Here is a 20,966-nt window from a genome sequence, read left to right on the forward strand (position 1 = left end):
CCTGTGAGGTTTTTGTCTCCCTGTGTGTTCAGTTCCTTTTACACTGCAGCCCCTCGAGTGTTAGTCTTTATGCACAGCCAAACCATGATAGAAATGCAGTATAACTGGGCTTGCCAGGATTGAACTTCCATTTTTTTTGTTATTCTCCATGATAAAAAAAATTGGCTTTATTTCCAGCGCACGCTTTTCGATTTTTATTTTCTGGATGATGTTGCACACGAAGGCCCCTAAAGCCTTTTAAAATGAAAAAACAATGGGAGCGCAGCCTTGGACTGAATTCAAAGGGAACTCGAATTCGAAAAATAACTTCTAAAAGATGCTGCAGTGTGTCAATCACATGACAGTATGCCGTGATATATGTCAAAATGTCTATATCATACTCGTCACTAGACATGTTAATCCGAGCCAGCGCATACATAATTTAGGTTAGGCTAGAATTTAGTTTTAGAAAGGCGTCAAGTTTCAGTTTTCCACCTAACCTACTTGGCTAGATATGTAAACCTTAATTGGCAAAAATGGTTAAACCACAAATTGTTGATGACCTCAGGTCTACCACAGAATATAATCCTCCGGGGCAATTGCTTCCACTTGTATATTTTCAGTAAGTGGTATCCTCGGAGAAATCGCTACTCGTTTATACAATTTCAGTAATAGTATGCTGCCGCAAATGAACAGCATTGTCCGTTTCGTTTCCAGTCTTTTTCTTCTGCTGCGTTTGCGAAACATTTCTTCCGTGTTGCGTATCCTCATCCTCAAGGCCTCTCTGCGGACCGCTGATTGTGTGGGCTCGATCCGAGACGCACATTCTGGGAATTTTCGGACTTGCTTTTCCGGCACGTCAAAACAAACAATGCTCGGCAGTCTCTGGTTTTTGCCGTATCAGCATTTGTCAGCGGTTTAACAATAAGAATCAAATCACGTCAAGTCTGCCTGCCCTTTCCACTTTTAGCTATTTATTTATTCACATACATCGCATAGCAGCTTTTTTGGCTTGTTTTGGGGCATGGCATTTCATATTAACTGCATCAGTGAGCACAGACTAGACTGGAGGAGCCAGTGAAGTCAGTACTGATCCCCTTGCTTACAGGGATAAGGGACCTCGGCATAAAACCGTTTCAGTAGCTAACCTGCTGTCGAGACCCATTTAGCGGAAGAGTCCAGGCCAGCAGTAAAATGGATTCTTTTATCCGCAGTGTGGCATCGTAAAGAGGGATTTCACTGTGTTTGGGGAACAAACAGTAGTCTAAGAATAGAGCGTTATCCCCCGTTAGACCAGTAGAAAGACATGTTCTCATCCGTGTTAGTGCTCACTCGCCGTGTTTTCGTCTTTCACGTTTCAACGGCCCCGCCGTCGATCTGCAGATCTGACGTTTGTATCGTCGCGGTGACGTGTGACGGACTCACGGTCAGGACAGACCGGCAGACAGGTTCTGAAATTAGCTTGGGGTGCAGAACCGAACAGTGTTTTCCAGGCATGGCATGCTAACGTTCTTTTGCTCGTTTGCTAATGCTTTTGCTTTGTCTTGTTTTGTTTGTTCGTCGTGTCTTTTCCCCCCTTTTTGTTTTTCAGAGAGTAAAATCTGACACTGAATTACTAACATTCCCAAAGTGAGTGCTACCACTGCTACTATTTTCACTACTACTACTACTACTACTACTACTACTACTACTACTACACCATTACTACTACAACTACAACAGTCACTACAACCGCTACCGCTGCACCTGCTACCACCGCTGACCCTGCTACTGCTCCTGCTGCTGTTGCCAGTGGTGCAGTGTCCCCAGCTGTGAGGCTGACTCTGACTGTGTCTCTGTGTCTGCTCGGGCACACCCCCTCCTCTTTCAGGAGCACTGCGAGCATTCCAGCATCTTCTACAGCGACCAGGGCCCCCCCGCAGGGCCCCTCTTCCTCCCCCCGCAAAGCTCTGTTCTCCAGCCCCATGCCCCCGCGGGCCCACTCCCTGACCACGCGCAGTCTGGCCTGGGACAGCGAGGACTTCATGAGCCTCCTGCCCCGGCCCAACCAGCAGGGGATGGCCCGAGCCCGCCTGTCCCTCCAGGAGACGTGGCTCTCCAAGTGAGCGGCCCGTCGCCGTGGAGACGGCGGAGCAGCTTCGAGAGCAGCTCCTCCGAGGAGGCCCCCCCGATGCTGGGCGACGGAGACCTGCCCATCAGCCAGGTCTGAGCTCCGCCCACCGATCCAACCTCCCCCCCCCCCCCCCCCTCCCAACTCACACCCCCACGTCCCCCTCCCAAAACGAAAGCTCTCAGGATCCTCCTGGGGGTGCAGTCGGGGCGAATGACATCATCAGGGCACATCGGATGAAACAACACTTCAGGAAGAAGGAGGAGGAGGAAGGACGAGGGGGGAGAAGTTAAAATGGGACCGTTACGTGCTGGACCGACCCACAGGACCGCGGTTCAGGGGAGGGCAGAGAGTTCTGCATCCGTGGTGTCCCAGAGCGAGCTTTGCCTCCCCCGACGTCTTTTTTTTTGTCTCAAACCGAACATCCCAGCCGGGCCTCCAACGTGGCTGTGTAACCCCAGGGTGGCCATCTTGTGGATGGACTCCAGGCCCTCAACTGACACTGAGCTCGATATTTCTTGGTTTTTCTTTTAGTTGTTGTTGTTTTTATTGTGTTCTCTCTGCCTTAAGCAGCTGTAGGTCACTGTTCTGAGAGGAGGATTGGGGCGGCGGAGGCTAGGGAGGGCTTAGTCAGTCTGCGACGATTCGACTTTAAAACTGCCCACTGTTTGCCCTCTCCAGTTCTCCTTTCTCAGTACATTTTCTACTCTATTTGTTTTAGGGGATAATTATCGGAGTACTAAACTAAGGTGACTTGAAAAAAAAAAGAAGCTAAATAATTAACAGAAAAGTGTGTATTTCAGTGTTTAACAATGGAATTGTACCTTACCAATACACAATACAATTTTTATTTTTTTTTAGAATTAGAGATTTTAGTATCAAATTTGCCCAACCTAGATCAAGAGTGTGTAAGGAAAATTTAAGGTATCACCAGTATGTTGAATTAGAATTTGCAGCCAATAAGAACCCTTGCATTTCCCCCCCACAATCCCTTGTAACCATGTGAAACTAAGCATGTATGTTATGGTGTCTACATTTCTGTCTGTCCTACCAACTCTTTGACATTGTAGTTATTTTAATCTTTGTTTTTGTTTTTTTTCTTAATCTATAATGACTGGCTAACATGCCCTCGGTATGACCTAATCTTCCGTTCTGCAGAGAAAGGGGTCATGACCCTGGGCTGACGTTGACGTTACTGACGGCCAACTCAAGGCCAGCAAGCTAGCAGATGTGTCATTGTGGTCAAGTCAGGTGGTGGGCAAACCGTGGCTCCGTCGCAGGAGATCTGGAAAACACACACGCGTGCGCATATCTACACACACTCCTTGTGTAAATGTCAGTGTTTGCCAAATTGAATCTCCGGCTTCCATTTTAGGTGCGTGTGAACCGAATGCGTTTGTACTGTGTCGGGTCCTCAGGCCTTGTATTCATGAAGCCTCTTGGAGCGCTGAACTAGGATGGTGTTTCCCGTGTCCGTACCCTTACCTTATTGTGCGTCGTGAGCTGAAAGGCAGACCTAACCCCGGAGCGGCACTGCTACACTCGGACACTGCATGAATACGGACGCTGCTCCGTGTTTACTAAGTGTCAGGTGTGCGCTGAGGGGGTTTAACCCTTGTGTTGTCTTCGTTATGTATGTATCCTGTGTCCACAGGGTCAGATAGGACACCCTCGCCTGGTGAGAAAGATTCTTTGTTGAATTTAAAACCCTAAAATCTTTTCCTGTAGAAAGAACTTTCTACTCGTCAATAAATATGCGGATAACTGTTTTCTTACTTTACAGTCCAAAGAGACTGTATTTTTTCAGTCTAAACCTCTCGTTTTTACAAAATGCACATCATAATTCTTGCTGTTATAGATGTGCGGTGCTTAACTTTGATTCTTCTGATTAAAGAACTACAGGGTTAAAAACCATAAGAAATCATAAGATGATCTTTGTACCCTGACGGTGTACCACTTTTATAAAAATATAAACAGGGGCAACTTTTTCTAATGGTAAGGGTCACGTCAGGAAAAGCCAGGAAACTTCATGCTGAAAATCTTTAATTTGCCGGATTTTCACTGCTGTTAACCTCAGAAAAAGGTATTTTTTGACCCGAGGACAACACTTTGGTTAAAGCTCATTAGCGGAGATGCCGAGGGCTAGCTCACCCTGTGGGTGCAGGTGTGCGTGGGTACCAGCCCATCGCCCCGTACCTTTTCTTACTCTTTCCAGCGCGTTTCTAAAGAAGCAGGCGTCTTGTGGGAGCTGCAACATGTGCCTGTATTGCCGAAGAGCGGGTGATTGATCTCATCTGTACCGTTTCTGCTGTCTGGTGACTTGTGACCTGTAACCGTGTTGCACAGCTCTTACTGTATCGCTGTAAAGTGCCTGCATCCTTTCTATACAAAACAAGCTATTTTGATCCTGTTTTTTTATTTTTATTATTAATAATATTATTATTCTGTACCTGATGTTCTTAAATCATGTATTATTTATTACTTGGAGTTTGAAAATAAATCAACCAGTTTAAAATGTCTTTCATGGAAGCATTTTGTGCGTATTGTGTCTCTCATTCAGGGGGCAACATGGCTCAGGCAGTAAGAGCAGTCGTCTGGCAGTCGGAGGGTTGCCGGTTCGATCCCCGCCTGGGCTGTGTCGAAGTGTCCTTGAGCAAGACACCTAACCGCCAAATGCTCCTGACGAGCTGGTCGGTGCCTTGCATGGCAGCCAATCGCCGTCGGTGTGTGAGTGTGTGTATGAATGGGTGAATGAGAAGCATCAATTGTACAGCGCTTTGGATAAAGGCGCTATATAAATGCCAACCATTTACCATTTACCATTTACCATTTCATTCAGCTGAATAAGGAGAATGCACATGTATATGTTGCTTATGAAATGTTTCTTTCTCCCTCGTTTTTAGCAGTGGTAACTGCCCAACCAAATCGAGTGTCTAGGATGAGACTTGCAGTGTAAGGTAAATGACTAGCCAAGATGGCTTAAATGGTCTGTTCTTTGTTTAACTTTTGTTATTTTGACGAATTCATTCCAATATGAATGCTTTCTAGAGATGCGTATGCGGCAACATTCTCCCTTACCCAATCGAATGGCATGACAATGTAACATTGCCATCTAGAGTCTGTGAGTGGAACTAACAGTCCTTCGAAACATCCACGTACCTTGTCATAAACATCAGATTGAAATTCTTCAGCAATCATTTTTATTGCAAGCACTTGCCCTTTGATTAAAATCTATACTTACAGTTTATGTTTGTTTAACTAAATCCGTTTACTACACCTTTAGAAGATCCTTGGTACGATTTATGGTCCTCTTAAAATTCAATCACGTTGGACACGGTTGGACATGACGCTTTGAAAATGGCACCGCAAGCGCTGAATATGCTGCCCCCTGCTGGTGTTGCCGGCTCTCCCTTCCCCTGAGTAACGGGTTGCTGCTGTTACAAAGTTCCTTTTTTTAGCCGTTTGAAGTCAATGGCCCTGGATTAGGCTGCTCCAAGCTTAAAGCGATCTTTTTTCCCCGTGAGTTTCTCACTGACACCGGGATCACGGAGAGGAAAACGGTTTTTGAGCCCCTGGAGACGGAAGGGGTTCACCCCGGCCCGCTCTGAAACCAGAAGCCTCGCTCTTTGAGTGCCGGATGCCCCCTTTTCTCATCTGTATTCGCTTGTCAGAGGCGACACGCAGACACCGCGAGGAGCCGAAGCCTCTGTCCGCCCCCCCGGCTTCACGGGCCTGCTGACCCAGATGTGACGGCTGAGATGGGTTTTGGAAAGGCTCTCCGCTGGAAAAGCACGGAGGGGCCGCCCGCGTTCATTACTCAACGCGGCTGGGACGGCTTCCACAGGACGGTCGTGACTCATCGTGTGAGTCCGCCGCTGCGGTCTGGATCACGCACCAAACCCTTCTGTTTTTCCTGCCTAATCCGAAAGGGCCTGGGCCTTCCCTCAAAACCCAGCGCCAGCAGGTTAAAGGTCTTGGCAGTTCCGGCATTCGTCTCGAGTCCCGCTTTGAACAGATTTTTTTGCTTGACTAAACGTGTTATGATCAGGAATGGCTGGAAGGGTTTACTGGGAGAGTTCAAAGCGTGGATACAATTGGAATCGCGTTCATGTTCTGCCGGTCTGACACCAATAATAATGATGGATTTGAAAGGGCTGGAAGAAGATCCCTGCTGTGTGTGGATTTAACTATTCGTATGAATTGTTCACATACACCTACTTTATATTTTGAGAAACAAAGCCTTATCTTGAGGCCTGTCAGCTGTAGCCACCTTGGTCACATGTTGACGTCAAGTGAAATTCAGAAGCTTGTGACTGAAATTCAGGGATTAGCGAGGCAATGGGTATCCAGCATGGGCCTTCCAAAGCTGAACTGCTGGGAGGTGTGATGAGGATCCAGGTCTGAAGGAGGTTAGTGGGCCAAATCTCCACAGGCGCCACATTGACTTTCAAATGGCTTTCAAATAGAGAACAATGAAATAACAACAGCTGTACAGTCATAGGGCAGCATGATGGCACAACGGTTAGTACTGTTGCCTTACAATAAGTATTCCCTCTGCGTGAAGTTTGCATGTTCTCCCCATGTTTGTGTGGGTTTCCTCCAGGTACTCTTGTTTCCTCCCATATCGCAAAGCATACATATACTCTTGACATCACCCCTTGACCAAGGCACCAGATTCAGAACTGTACTTGGTCCAGGAGAGCTGCACTGTGGCTGCCCTCTGCTTCTAAGCAGCTAGGATGGGTGAAATGAGGTCAAGTTACCTCATACTTTTATTGAACCCCATATCTTCTCTATCTCATATCTTAATGTTTTGTCGAGATTATTTTTCTCATTGGAGCCTTAGGTTGTGCTTGGCCCCCATGGTTGCTGTTTACAGCCAGATCATATCCTTGTTTCAGGTAGCAGTCATCAGAATGTTATTCTTCCATAATTTGCTGGCCAGATGAGTCAGTTTTCTGTCTTATTTTTCAGGAAACAATAAAATGGACAGATTGTTCCTTGAAAATGTTGGAAATGTCTCCAGCTTTTATGGTAACCAGATGATGTTCTTGGGAAGACTCACATTGATCCTTATCTCTGAAGGTAAGGCAGTGATCATAGGATGTCCTGTGCTTACTTTCATAAACCAGGATTGAGCAACATGAGTCTTCAACAAGTCGCCTTGGAAAGACATGATTCAAAAAGTTCTGTAGTTAGAATTTACAGTTTAGGTCACGGGTTACTCTAATCTTGTCTGGAACCTCACACATATCCCCATACTTGGTTGTCAAGGCATGCTTTTGGGGATCATGTTTATTTGGTCAAGCAAGGCCCTGCAGTGGACAGTGGTGACGTCAAGGATGATGTCATAACCCCTCGAGGGGTTGTTATGTAACCCTCAACTAGAGCAGCTGGAGAGGTTCAGTAACCATAACAACTTTAGGGAAACAGGAAACAGTTTTTCTTTTTTCTGCGTGCTGCCCATCAACAGCTTGATCCATTTGTGTCATTATTTTTCTGGGACACTCAAATTCTCTTGGCTTAATTCTCTTCCCTGATCCCAGCATCCCACAAGTCATCACTCATGCTGAGGAGCAGTTTGGAGCCCATTGAGAGACCACTGAACAGTTCAATCATTGCTATGCCAGATTTAGTTACGCAACCTCATTGTGACATTATACGAGTACTGTTGACATTGTCCAAGGAATGATAGCTTCTTTGTATATCAGAAGAAGAAGTATATCACAAAAAACATTGTTTTGTGTCACATTAAGGACTTGTCAGACTTATTGGTTGCATTGCACCTCATTCCACTCGGCTACTTTACCCAGCTAAGAGGAATACATAGTTTTCAGACTTTCACTGTCATCTCATTTGTTTTAAAATGATAGACAATAATCTATCAAATCACACTAAGAATGATTCCTAGTGTGAGGAATTGTACTTAGTCATAGTACTCTCCCACCCAATCGCAGAATGAAATTGACGTTTTACAAAAACAAATGGAAAGGGCCATTGAGCTATGCATCCTTCTAAAGAACTGGTTCTCAGTTCAGTCATGTTTTCAGCAGTCTGGCATTGAATCTGACTGTGACTGCCCACCCAACGCGTCACCCATGAAGAGAATGTGGGCGGCAGGGTGACCTAGGGGTAGGTTGCCTGGTTGGAGCCCCCAGTGAACACATAGGGATTCTGACTAGAGATGAAGCAGGATCCCTGAATGAAAAGGAACTCTGTCATTTGGATGTTTGAGCCAGGCCCTCAACCCAACAACTGCTGTAGGGGCTTTACCCCTGTTCTTTCTCTCCCTATTCCCACTTGCAACTGCTCTCACTGGCATTTCTCCCAGGGCATCCTTGCAAATGACAAACATACTCTCTATGGACCTCGCCTGGTTACAAAGGATTAAAAACAATAAAGAATGTTTTCACTCACAGTCCCATTGCAAAAGAGCAATAAATTTGCCCAGTTGAAAACGCATTACGACGCATTACGATGTACGATGTGTACTTTTCCAATGCAATGACAGGGTACTGTAGATCAGCTAGTGGACTGCATAGTAAAAAGAAGCGGCGATTTGCATGAGATGGGTATGCGAACATGTGTAGACATTTTCATTTGGCTACCAAAAAATATACATTTTTAAATGTAAAAAAAGTGCCTTTAATGAGCATTGTATGACCTCAGAGTGAACTCTTTAAATATTTCATTCAAACCACTGTACCGTACATTATTTTAAATATGCCTGAAAATGTTTGAGTGTTGATACATAAATTAAAAATGTCCCTGGAATTCCTCCAAAATTCTTTACATAACTGTAATTATGCTGATTAAAATAAAAACTCACATATTTTACCGGTATTATATGCACCGAAGTGACTCCAAAAAATATCTAAAGGAAATATCTTCATGGACCAGCAACCAGCTCATCACCGTGGAAGATGAGTCGCAGAGCCTATTACCGCTGCGGCATTTCCAATTCCAATGACCAGATGTGTTTGGGTGTAAAGTATTTGTACATATCCTGAGGTCATTCAAATAATCGCTGCCCTTGAATAAACACCATGCAGATAATGAGGGGGGATGCTGTGATGGGCTCTGAATATGATAGCACTTTAACAGGAAAACTGATATGCTCATGAGAAGCTGGACAGACAAATGACTTGTGGTTTCTTATGAACATTAACTGTATCAAGAAATGACACGTCGGTGTTGTGTATTGCATTTCATAGGAAACAACCATACATCGGTTAGAAAACTGCAAAATAGGCCTTTAAATGGTTGGCATTTATATAGCGCCTTTATCCAAAGCGCTGTACAATTGATGCTTCTCATTCACCCATTCATACACACACTCACACACCAACGGTGATTGGCTACCATGCAAGGCACCGACCAGCTTGTCAGGAGCATTTGGGGGTTAGGTGTCTTGCTCAGGGACACTTCGACGCAGCCCGGGCAGGGGATCGAACCGCAACCCTCCAACTGCTCTTACTACCTGAGCCATGTCACCCCCTTTACCCACAAATCTCTATTTGGACCAGTTTCCTGCTCTGACCACACAGCCAGAAAATACAGTGCACGTTGGGATTTATTTCCAGTCGATTTGAACCCATTGGCTTGTCTCTTGGACTGACTATCCCTTTCCTTTCCCCATTCTTAAGGTCAGCATCCAAGTGGCTTAAGGCTGATTTTAAACATCACGTCTGTATGTTTCCTCTGATGCATAAGAGGGGATTCAGCTTTATTCAATTTAGGCTGGACATGCATTGGTTCACATGAATTAGTTTGCACTCCGCAGGACACTGTATTTCAACATCCCAAATAGAGGAAAAGTTGTTTTGCTGACTGTGTCAAGGGTTTGTTGCCAACATAAACAGACCAAAGCCAGCCTCCAGACTGCCTTTTTGGAATATAATTTAATTTTTATGTAAGGCTTTAAACGCGGCTGCGGTTTTGATGATTCACAGTGAGTTATAGGGCATACAATGGCACAGATAACAGATGAGAGTGATTCATTTGTGCTGGATACTGATTCAGAAAACATTTGGGGGAGGGGGGGTGTGATTCTCGGAAAGCAACTGCTCGATTCCAGTCGATCGCAAACCAACAAGGCGAAGCAGCTCCTTTATTCTCAGGAGTTATTCAGATCCTACGGAATAAGAGGCCTGTTCAGAGATGCTCGCTCTGAATGCCTACAGTGCCTGCTTGACTTTTATTCTATTCAGTATTTGCTTTTTCACAATGTGTCTGTTATTATTTTTTGCACAGTATCCACTATCCATCTGTTATATTGGATGTGTTCTGAAGCAATATAGGCTAAGAACATATACTACTGGATATGTGCAAAAAAAGCTTATATCAGCAGGTATGCTGGAGTGGTACCCTACAGGTGCATAAAATTGTACCCCTAGCCTTGGGTTTGCTTGTAAAAATGTCCTTGTTAAATCCTTAAAGAACAAAAATATACTTCCACTATACATGTATTTCTGAGAGTGCAGTATACTGTATGTAGTGTACTTAGCCTGGATTTAAGGATACAAGGGCAATGCTACACTATGTATATGTTGGATAGCTACAACCTTGGTCATCTGGTTCCTCAACCACACTGTCACACTGCTGGCCTGTACACTGCTGTTCATGCTGATGCATAGTTTTCATATCATACTGATGCTCATGCATAGTTTTCATATCATTTTTATATTGTCAGATTGCAATAAGTTGCAATAAGATGGTGGAATCATTACCCTGAAAGATCAATAGGTATACAAGAATTGGCAGAAATTTCTTCTGGACTGGAAGTCATTAGTACATCAGCAACACCGGGGAATAAGTGCCATACAGCTGCTTTCAGATCACGTGCAATACTAGCCTGGATAATGGAGGAGAGCAAGAGGAAGGGAAAGAGGAAAATTAGTCCTGCACTTGAGCTGGATGGACTGGTCCTCCATATGGAGATCTATCTGTTGGATCTATCTAAAGAAACAGTGGTTCTGTAAATGCCTGAAACGGAGCACCCATGGTTGAATTAATATATCAGACACTGCATGATGGTTAAATAAAATATAAATGTACTGTTATTACAAACAGGGCTTTACGCTAACATTTCAAGGAGCATTCACCAATAGATGGCTCACTAATTCATCCCAAGTAGAAGCTTTATACCTACATTATTTTTCCAGGTTCACACATCAATTTTCAGGAACAAATGCTCCTAGAATGGGAGCACTGTTGAAACTTGATTACAATCATGATGTAGATCAGATGAGAATGATTTCTTCTGACCTGCATGCTATGACATTTTTTATGGTAGCACCCTAGTTTGCTAACTTCTTCCAGGTACTGCAGCACACACTGCATGATGCTCAAAAACTTACATGGACAGACCACAGATGGAGATACAACCTTATTAGTGCAAAGTGTTTGTAAACTAGAATCATGTTCTTTGGGTGTATTGAAGTGTCCCTGAGCAAAACACCTAACCCAATTGCTCTTGACGAGCTTGTTGGTGCCCTGCCTGGTAGTCAGTCGCTGTTGGTGTGTGAGTGTGTGTGTGTGGATGGGTGAATGGGAAGCATCAATTGTACAGCACTTTGGATAAAGGTGCTCTATAAATGCAGGCATTTACCATTACCATTTTAAGAAAAGGAAAGTGTTCTTCTTCTATGGCTGCTCTTTGAATTTAGTGTCTCCTTCCTAACAGAGGAGGTTTATTTCAGTGACAGAAAGAAGGCAGTGCCTCCCATGATAAGACATACATTTCAAGGAAATGTAACACTGCAGACCTGGAAAGATATAACATGTTTACTAATATCCAATCAGAATGCTTTAAAACTGGTGCAATGATAAAACAACACAATTGTACCTGATGATAGGTTGATAGAAGATTGAAATATCAGATCTGATGAGCATATGTACAGTACATCACCATTATGTTGTTTTTGGTGAATTCCAAAGAAAATGAAAACGTGTTCTTGTTACACATAGCCTCCATCTCTACATATGGATATAGACAGGCTTATTCAGGCCACAACTGTCTGTGTTCTGTTCCAGACTCATGCCACTGTGTTGTAAAGCTCATAATAATCATTTTTGCATGGAAAAACACAGCCTTGATGTTTTGTAAAGAACTGCTGAAGTATTGTATTATATAATGCAAAAAAATACATTAGTATTCAGCAAACCCACAGATCTTTGCCTGGGGTGTTGCTGAAGTTTATAAACATTCCTCTTGGCTTATGTGAACTTCCAACTGTCCACCCACCAATACATCCTCCCCACCCGCATACAGAAACGCATAAACACACACACACACACACACACACACACACACACGCACAAACACACGGAGCATCTAATGCACATACTCTCACAAAGCACACACTTCATACATAAACACAAATTAGCAAACGCACTCATGCAGAGAATCCCCTACACATGCTCACACACACACACACACACAAACACACAGCGCATCCACTGCACAGTCACACACACATGCTCTCACAAAGCACACACTTCATACATAAACGCAAATATGCAAATGCCACATGCAGAGAATCCGCTACACATACACACACACACACACACACACATGAAGCATCCACTAAACAAACAAAAACACAAAGGAATACACACAGTCTCTACACAAAAATGCACTGATGTACTCTGGGGGAGCGGTGCTGCTGCAGAATTACTCAACAGTTCCTGTCTGGGACTAACACTGCAGCAACGTCTTGGTTCATATCCAGGACAGCCTGCTGTTTTTGTTTTTTTGCCTCCTTCTGATGAATCTTGGGTGGACTGCCCTCACTATCCGCAGAGAGCAGCAGAAGAGTGACCCAACCCTGGTCTCTACTCTACTGGACCTCCAGGATGGGCGGCACAGGCTAAACCCTTGCTATATCCTTCAACTAAATGGTCACACTTTACAATACGGTTCATGAATTGTCAGTAACTAATGCAGTTGTTAACAATAATTAATGATGGACAAATACATTAATTAAAACTTTCCATTAGTTGCTGCATTTGTTAACAATTAACTAACATATTTGTCCATAACTATTTATACATTAGAAAACCATAGGATGAACTCATAATTAGTTAACCATTGACAAATATATTAACTGACTTTTTAATTACAATATGAATTGGCAATAACTAATGTAGTTGTTAACATGAATTAATGTACAAATACATCAACAGAGCTGTACAGATTAACTTGTCAGTAGTACTTAACAAATTAGTTCATGCCAATTTATGGAACATTATTGTAAAGTCTGACCAATTAAATGTATAGTTTTGTCTATCACTGTTGCAGTGAATCCAGTCACATGATTTGGTACATTGCCATCCCCAATAATGAATAATAATCATACTTGCATGAAGCATAAGATGTATTTGTCAAATCAAATGGCGCAGACTTTTGGTAAAACGTATGACCAATACCATTAAAGTTTAGTGGTATGTTTTTGCTGCTGCACAAGACATATTATGAGTACAATTCCATCACACTATATTGGTCAAATTTGCAAGTCTTCTTTACCTAAACATACAGTGAAACAACTGTCCCTACAGAATTGTTGTTTGTTGGAAGAACACTTTTGCCTCATGAACTAATCTTGAGGTAGATTATAGGATTTATTCTAACATAAAATGTCTTTACGTTTCAGTAATTCGGGTCACAAGAGGCGTGGTTTACAAACCCTCCCCTACAAACCCACACGCTCCTTGAAATTGAGCGTCAGTTGGTTCAACCAATCGCTGAGCTTGTTTATATTGTCTTTGAAGTGTTGTGCGCCGTGCTTTTATAAATCTCTCATCAAAGACATCACTTAATTACATGCTCTGTGCAGAGGGAGGCAGACTCGTACGGTTAACCAAGCTTAAACAGACATTTAAGCAAATACTTTTTATTGGCAAACAAATAAATTACTTTATTACAAGTAATTTCACTGAACATTGTGAAAACAGTTTAGAGTAAATATATATTTTTAAATAGTGAAGAAGTTGCGCTAATTTTAATAGTGAAGAAGTTGCGCTAATTTTTCTTTAAAAAAAATACTTTTTATTACTTTTAAAAAATGTTTTCATTCGTCTTCTGCGCCGTTTTCTTACTTGTACCTTTACTTGCCGAAGCTAGGGTCTCCAAACGATCCGTCATCGGTTGTCCAGATCGCTGTGACAAGTCGCGATGTCTCCCTATCCCGGCTGATTGCTTGGCCGGTGATATACTGGACCAATGCGACTGCTGTCCGGTCTGTGCGTCTGGAGAGGGTGAAATCTGTGGTGGTACGGGCAAATTAGGCGACCCGGAATGTGCAGAGGGTCTGGAATGCTCGGTGTCGGACGGAGTAGGCAACACCGCAACAGTCAGAAAGCGAGGCAGGAGTGGCGTGTGCGTTTGCAAAAGTTCCGAGCCTGTATGCGGCAGCGATGGCGTCTCCTATCGAAACATATGCGAACTGAAAAGAATCAGCAGTCGGGCGGAAAAACTGCAGCAGCCACCTGTCATCTTTATCCAAAGAGGAGTCTGCGGTCAAGGTAAGTAAACACCACATAAAGTGTCTTCAAATAGAAGAGTGGTAACACAATTCCAAACATTATATCGTGATATGCACTGCACAAATAAATATTGATAATTAGGATTTTGTATTTACCCTCAAATACTACATCCCAAACTATAAAGCGTAAAGCGTAGGCTATCCTAACTATACAATCAAGAATAAACTGCTGCAACTTTTTCTAAGAAATCGTGACCTTGGAATTATAAGGTTCTATCTGCGTTCAGATATTTCCTGCCCTATAAACAACGTAGCCTATTTATGAGACGAACTAATTTTTGTCATAAATATAAAATATATTTTCCGCATGCTGCTTTTCAACATAAACGCATGGAATATTATGAGGGTCAGTTAATTCTTTAACCGTGTACCGTACGAAATATTTGTTAAACCTTTGTTAAACGTTAAATGTAGATTATAAATACTTCAAATGTGCCGGTTTACAACTATTTATGCCGCATGTGACATAGGCCCAGTTAAAGCAGGTGTCAAAGTACATCACCAGCTCTCGGTAAAGTCTGCAGCACGTTGTTCCTCAACTAAGTGAGCCATATGGGGTAAACACAACAGGCTTCGGGAGGTGTCCCGAGACCCCCTGCGATGGTCCCCTGGCAACAGAGGTGTGAGACCACCGGGAATATAAAAAAAACACACACAAAAAAAGAAAACGCTTCCTTTTTAAACGCTGTAAATAAAATGCCGTGGGAAAGCAAAAAAGCAATAATGAAGCTAATTTACAAACGCCATTTTTTAAAAGAACTTCGAAATCCCGATCTGGGTCAGTTTAAAATTGTTTGGAAAAGGAACCAGGGCAAATATCCATGACGTATTTGTCACTCACAGACTACTCGGCTGGCTTGCCAAGTTCTTTAACTATTCCAAAATATTTTCCTTATGTCCTTTTGATTTGTTTTGGATCCATGCAATAGGACCGTTTAGTGAAAGCTTTCTTTAGAAGGAGGAATGATTTACTTTGACAGCTCAACCACTACCCAGTAAATTGTTAGTGTTAATTCAATTCAAACAGGTTCTGGGCCCGATAGGCATCATATGTAGACCTACTCTGTCATAGTAATTGTAGCCTACTCTATTCTAGTTGATTTAATGCTGAACATTTTACTGTGTGGTAGCCACTGGGTCCTTTCTGTGGGTGGCGACACTGCATGAAAGACCCTCTGCTGGAAAGATATGTTTTAAAATCATCACGCATCTCACACCATTAAGCAAGAATTTATATCAACTTTGCCTGCTAAAGGTATGCATGCATCCACAGTAGGCCAGGAAAGCATCAGAGCAGAACGTTTTGTTCCTTCACTAAGCTTATCAGAGAAACTCTTGAATTATTCATTTTTTCTTTCCATAATATTCCCACTAGTTGATACATGGCAGTACTGCAGATGTGTTAAAAGTTCTCTACTTCTTTCCAAATGCTTTATTTTTGTTATTGTTCAGGCTTTTTTGTCATATTATGACCTTTTTTCGGGGTAACAAACCTTGGGCAGTCCATGTCTGCCAATATTTTAAGTTTTGTTGGCACTGTGCTAGATGTGCACATCAGTAGCAGACATCTCAATGGCCTACTGTGGTGCTGTTCTAAGCCAGCTGGACTTTTTCATTATTTTTATTTTTCCCTTCTGCAGTTATTTTTTTTTCACGTTAGCAGGGTCAGACCCTGCAGGAACGGGGCCAGCGTCTCTCGGGCGCTCTGCTCCGGGCACGCTTTGTAAACAGACAGCGGCCCTCCGCGCTCCGGGTTCTGAGGGCCGCGGTGTTCGGCCGTGAGGCGTCGTGATGAAAGTGCCCTCAAAGCCACCGTGTCAGCAGCAGCGGAGTTTGACCGCGGTCCAGAACCTGCGGCGCAGCCTCACGCTGTCCGTCTCCACACGGCGGAGCACGGGGTCGCGGAGATTGGCAGCAAAGCCTGTCTCTCTGCCTGTCAGGTCTAGCCATAACACACAGTGGAGGCAGCATAGCCTCTTTGTATGCATGTCAAGTCTGGCCGGAGCACAGGCCAGAGGGCATTACAACTTCATGACAGCTCGGTGTAGTCATATGAGTACTGTGAGTGTGTGTGTGTGTGTGTGTTTGTGTTGCACCTCAGCCACATAAACTAGCACTTTTAGGGAAGACAGACCGTTGCTAATCCGATTGAGCTGTCTAGCACCTCAGCCTCACAAACTAGCCCTTTTAGATAAGTCGGACCATTGCTAATCTGATTGAGCTGTCTAGCATCTCAGCCTCACAAACTAGCCATTTTAGATAAAACAGACTATTGCTAATCCGATTGAGCTGTGTAGCACCTCAGCCTCACAAACTAGCCCTTTTAGATAAAACAGACCATTGCTAATCTGATTGAGCTATTCAGCACATCAAGTCAGAGAGAACCTTTGAAATGTCTCAGTCAGTGCTGTTACATGAGTTTCCACATTCCATGAGGTTCATTATATTAACTGATCCCAGAACTAGGGCAAATTCTGCATGATTGAGCCATATTTCATCAAACCTTTTTCATCATGTGATTACATGCACTGTGCGAATATGATTAAATGATACTGATAGAGAGTCAACAGCTGCACTGTCAGGGCAAGCCAGAATTCAAGGTATAAGTTAAGCGTTAGAGCATAAAATGGACCCAAAAGTAATTTCCTGATTTGAAATGGTTTTTAGAAATTCAGTTCTTGAATCCATGGCAAAGTTGGATTAAACATAATTTTTTAAATAAACAATAAAAAAAATAAAAAAAATGAGTTATGCTGGACCCAATGTTTATGGCTTTAACTTTTTCAAATGATTTCTGTTGAGACTCTTGAATGAAAGCCAGTATTAGAATTTTCCTGCAATGCCTCAAAGCATCCGGTGTTTGATTTAACAGTAGGGATGGTGAATAACCTCTGTTGTAGTTCTCATTATTACTTTCATATTTCCTTGCTTCAAACTGACTTCTCTTAGCATGAGCGATGTCATTTGCCGGGGACCGGTAATGGTCTCGCCGCACCCCTTGCTTTTACAAACTCATTTTAGCTCATGAAACTTTAGTTGAATTTGAACGCGAATGTGAAAAAACATGGTCAGTTTGCTAAATTAATAGGTGCTTAAGGCTTAGATATGGTTCTGAAACTGAAGTTTGTAGTTTGTTTTTAAATGTCCTCTCTGGTTTGTAGAGTCTGCACAGCGGAGAAAGGTCGAAAGACCTCGCTGCTCGATAAACATTAGCTCAGTGCTGAGCGAGTATCCGGCGCCTTAGCCAAGGGACACAACCCTTCACTTCAGCGCACAGCTCATTGTGGTTGCTGAGGCAGCATGGTGTGTGGGTGGGTGGGGGCAAATGGGGTGGGGGGTAGTGGCATGGAGGGATGCACCCTGCAACCCAATCCTCCTTTCCCCTTTCCCCAGGACACTGGAGGATAAGGAAGGACAGCTTCCAAATAGAAAAGTCTCGTAAAACTCTGGCTTCAACTGTGCCCTTGATGAGTGATGGTGGAAATGAAGTGTGTGTGGGGGGGGGGGGGTGGTTGTGGGTTGCTGGGTCATGTGGTGACATGACCAGCAGAAGCAGGAAAGCGGGAGGGCGAATGCGATTTACCTGATGGGTGGCATTCTCAACGCAGTCCAGCTGTAAGACTAGGTGTACAGGTGCTAGGACAGAAGTTTTCATCACTGTACAGGCTGGCTTACATTGCATTCCAGAGCAATGCAGTTATCTCTTAAATCACGATGGCTCCCCACCCACTGCCCCCGCCTGCAACGTTTCCCTTATGCTTTGACTATGGACTTAATTTAATTGAAGCCTGAAGTTTAGGCCCATGTAGTTCAGGTTTGTGAGAGCCATTAGGGGAATGAACAGCATAGTGTTTAGCTGGCACAAAGACAAATGGAAGGATTCTTCTTTCCCTTTGTCCTCTGCGACAATCCTTAAATCAAGCAGAAATGTTTTTCTTTTCTCTAGCCGCATCATTTTATGACTTCACTGTGTGGGCTTTTGCTCATCACAAGCAAAAGGAGCTTGTAAATCGAGGGGCACAGCGACCCACTTGATGGAACACCCAGGACCTTTCCACAAGCTTGCTGAGTGTGACTTGTGAAGAGGGGAATCAGGGGTAGGAGGTGTGGGGCGCTGCCTTGGCTATGTGGGGGTAACTGATAGCCACTGGGGAGGAAGCAGTGACAAGTCACTTTTGGGAAGGTAACAGCAGACTGCGTTTCATGTTCATGGAAGATACTTGGCAGCTGAAATTAAGGCCGCTATTGTTTTTGTTTGTTGATTTTCTCTCCAACCCACACTAGAAGGACTTCATCTCAGGTGACTGTTCTCCAGGAACATATCTGAATATCTGCGGGTATGGTAGAGAGCTCTGTCAAGACATGCAGTCTCCTCAGCCCTCACAAACGTAATGTAGACGCAAATCTGGAAGAAATTCTAGCTTTGCTTCAGAAATGTCGAAAACTGAGAAGGAATACTACCGTGAGTGGGTTATATTGGGAGTAGCAGGTAAAACTATACAGATAGACCGATAGAGTGGCAGGACAGGTCATGAATGAAAACAGGGGCACAAGAGGTACAGGAGCTTGTCCTCGTTTGTCGTTCTATCAGGCCTGTGGTCCCCCGCCCCAAAAAACCGTGAACCCTTCCCAGTCAGTGTCTGAGCACCCTGGGCCCAGACCTCGAAATATACAGTATGTCGATTCAGATTCCCGGATCTTTGTTTTGTAAATGAATACCCTCACATAAATATCTGCCTGGTGCGTTTGCACTGACATTGAATATTTCAGGCAGTCAGTGGGCCGCCCTACTTAAAGTTGATAGCAGGATCATCTTACCTCCTCAGTGCTTATAGTATGTGTGTAATTACTAAAATAAAAAGGTATCCTTTTTTCAATGTAACCTTTTTTCAATCTCTCTCTCTCTCTCGCTCTCTCTCAATATCTCTCTCTCTTTCTCTCTGTCTCTCTCACTGTAGTTTTCAAGGTTTTTAGAGTGGTGTTTTCTATTTTTATTGAAGGAGTGTTTTTGGCTCGGTGGTATGAATGCATATGTTTTTGCTTGTCTGGAGGTTGACTAAATTCCTCCCTTAATTTCCTCGTTGACTGTCTCACCACAGACAGACGGAATGATTATTACATAAAAATGTGACTCGTCACGGAAGAGGGTTTTGGTGAATATTGGGCACAGTACCTGCTATGCTGTGGCCTGGTCTGTGTTTTTCTAGTCAGCAAAAATTCCTAATTACAAACAGATATTTAAGAGTATGCATTTCCGCTGGACAGATGTTTCGGTCAAGGCCACCTCACCACCAAGAAAGAACACAAACCAATGAAAAATAGTTGTGAAGACATGGAGAAAAATCATCCTTTTAAAGAATTGGAACTTAGAATCTGATTGGACTGTCGGAACTCATTGGTCAGGTGCATTTGATCTCACAGAGAAAGCAAAAATGTTGTTATACATGAGTTTCAAATGCTATAATCACATGTTTAACTATAATGAAAGCTCATGGCTCCACTCTTGAGGACCTGAATTACGTCAGTGAAAGTATCCTGATACTGTGCGTTCTATGTTTTTTAGAAAAGAATTTGTGAAAGTTGATGTGGATTGGAGAGTCAACACTAAATACCAAACTATAGACAAAACTTGATTGAAAATGAATATCTTGTATATCCGATGGACAGCACTGGGTAATTTTCACCAGTTACTGCTCTTTACCATTGGTCTGCTTAACAGTTTACTGAGTGGAATTATATTCTTTTAAGGCAACAGTTTACTATATGCTGTAGAAGAGTTGACATTATATTTTCTGTTCAAATAATACATCACCAGACAGGCTTGACAAATCTGGCCAAAAACATTCTAATAAGTGTGCTTTTGCTGTGAGAACCAAATAGGGTTTGGACAGGTCTGTCTGTCATTCTCACTGGGTTGGGCTAATAGATAACACAACAGCTGTACCGATTCCAACACAATGTGCTAGAACAGGCTGTGTTCATTTTTCATTACATGCTATGTGAGACCAAATAAAAAACAGTTCTACTGAAAAATATGTAATGGAAGGGATTGAAAAGGAGGCATCAATCTCAGTTGACCTGCATTTTATGAATATGCTGGACTGTTCTCAAATCCAAGAAGCAGAGTGGAAAGTCACTCGGGGAAAAGTTCTTGTAAAACCCAAGGATACCCCAATTAAGTACATTTTTGACATGTTCATGATTACAGAAGCTTTTACTGAATAATTTCCTGAGTTTTTATAACATAGTTTTTGAGGCCAGTGATTTCTTGACCTCAAATGACTGACTGACCAAGCTTGGGAGACTTTGATGTTTCTCATAAATGCTGTCTT

General features: G+C 43.2%; 2 protein-coding genes across 5 annotated transcripts in view; both read left to right on the forward strand.

Moving 5' to 3' along the window:
* The window catches only part of plekha1b (pleckstrin homology domain containing, family A (phosphoinositide binding specific) member 1b), a 31,848-nt gene extending 27,240 nt beyond the window's left edge, over positions 1-4,608 (forward strand). Inside the window, exon 12 of one of the 4 annotated variants that reach the window (XM_061230738.1) lies at positions 1,850-4,608. In XM_061230738.1, coding sequence (XP_061086722.1) covers positions 1,850-2,188 — 339 coding nt within the window. In that variant the 3' untranslated portion in view covers positions 2,189-4,608. Of the gene's footprint in view, positions 1-1,570 lie in introns of all 4 variants that reach the window. The other 3 variants (XM_061230739.1, XM_061230740.1, XM_061230741.1) reach the window with 3 other exon arrangements.
* Positions 4,609-13,901: 9,293 nt separating this feature from the next.
* The window catches only part of LOC133122496 (serine protease HTRA1B), a 28,862-nt gene continuing 21,797 nt past the window's right edge, over positions 13,902-20,966 (forward strand). Inside the window, exon 1 of the mRNA XM_061232490.1 lies at positions 13,902-14,614. Within this exon, the coding sequence (XP_061088474.1) occupies positions 14,155-14,614 (460 nt within the window). The 5' untranslated portion in view covers positions 13,902-14,154. The remainder of the gene's footprint in view (positions 14,615-20,966) is intronic.

The sequence above is a fragment of the Conger conger genome, chromosome 2, assembly GCF_963514075.1.
Source record: "Conger conger chromosome 2, fConCon1.1, whole genome shotgun sequence".
NCBI classification, from domain to species: domain Eukaryota; kingdom Metazoa; phylum Chordata; class Actinopteri; order Anguilliformes; family Congridae; genus Conger; species Conger conger.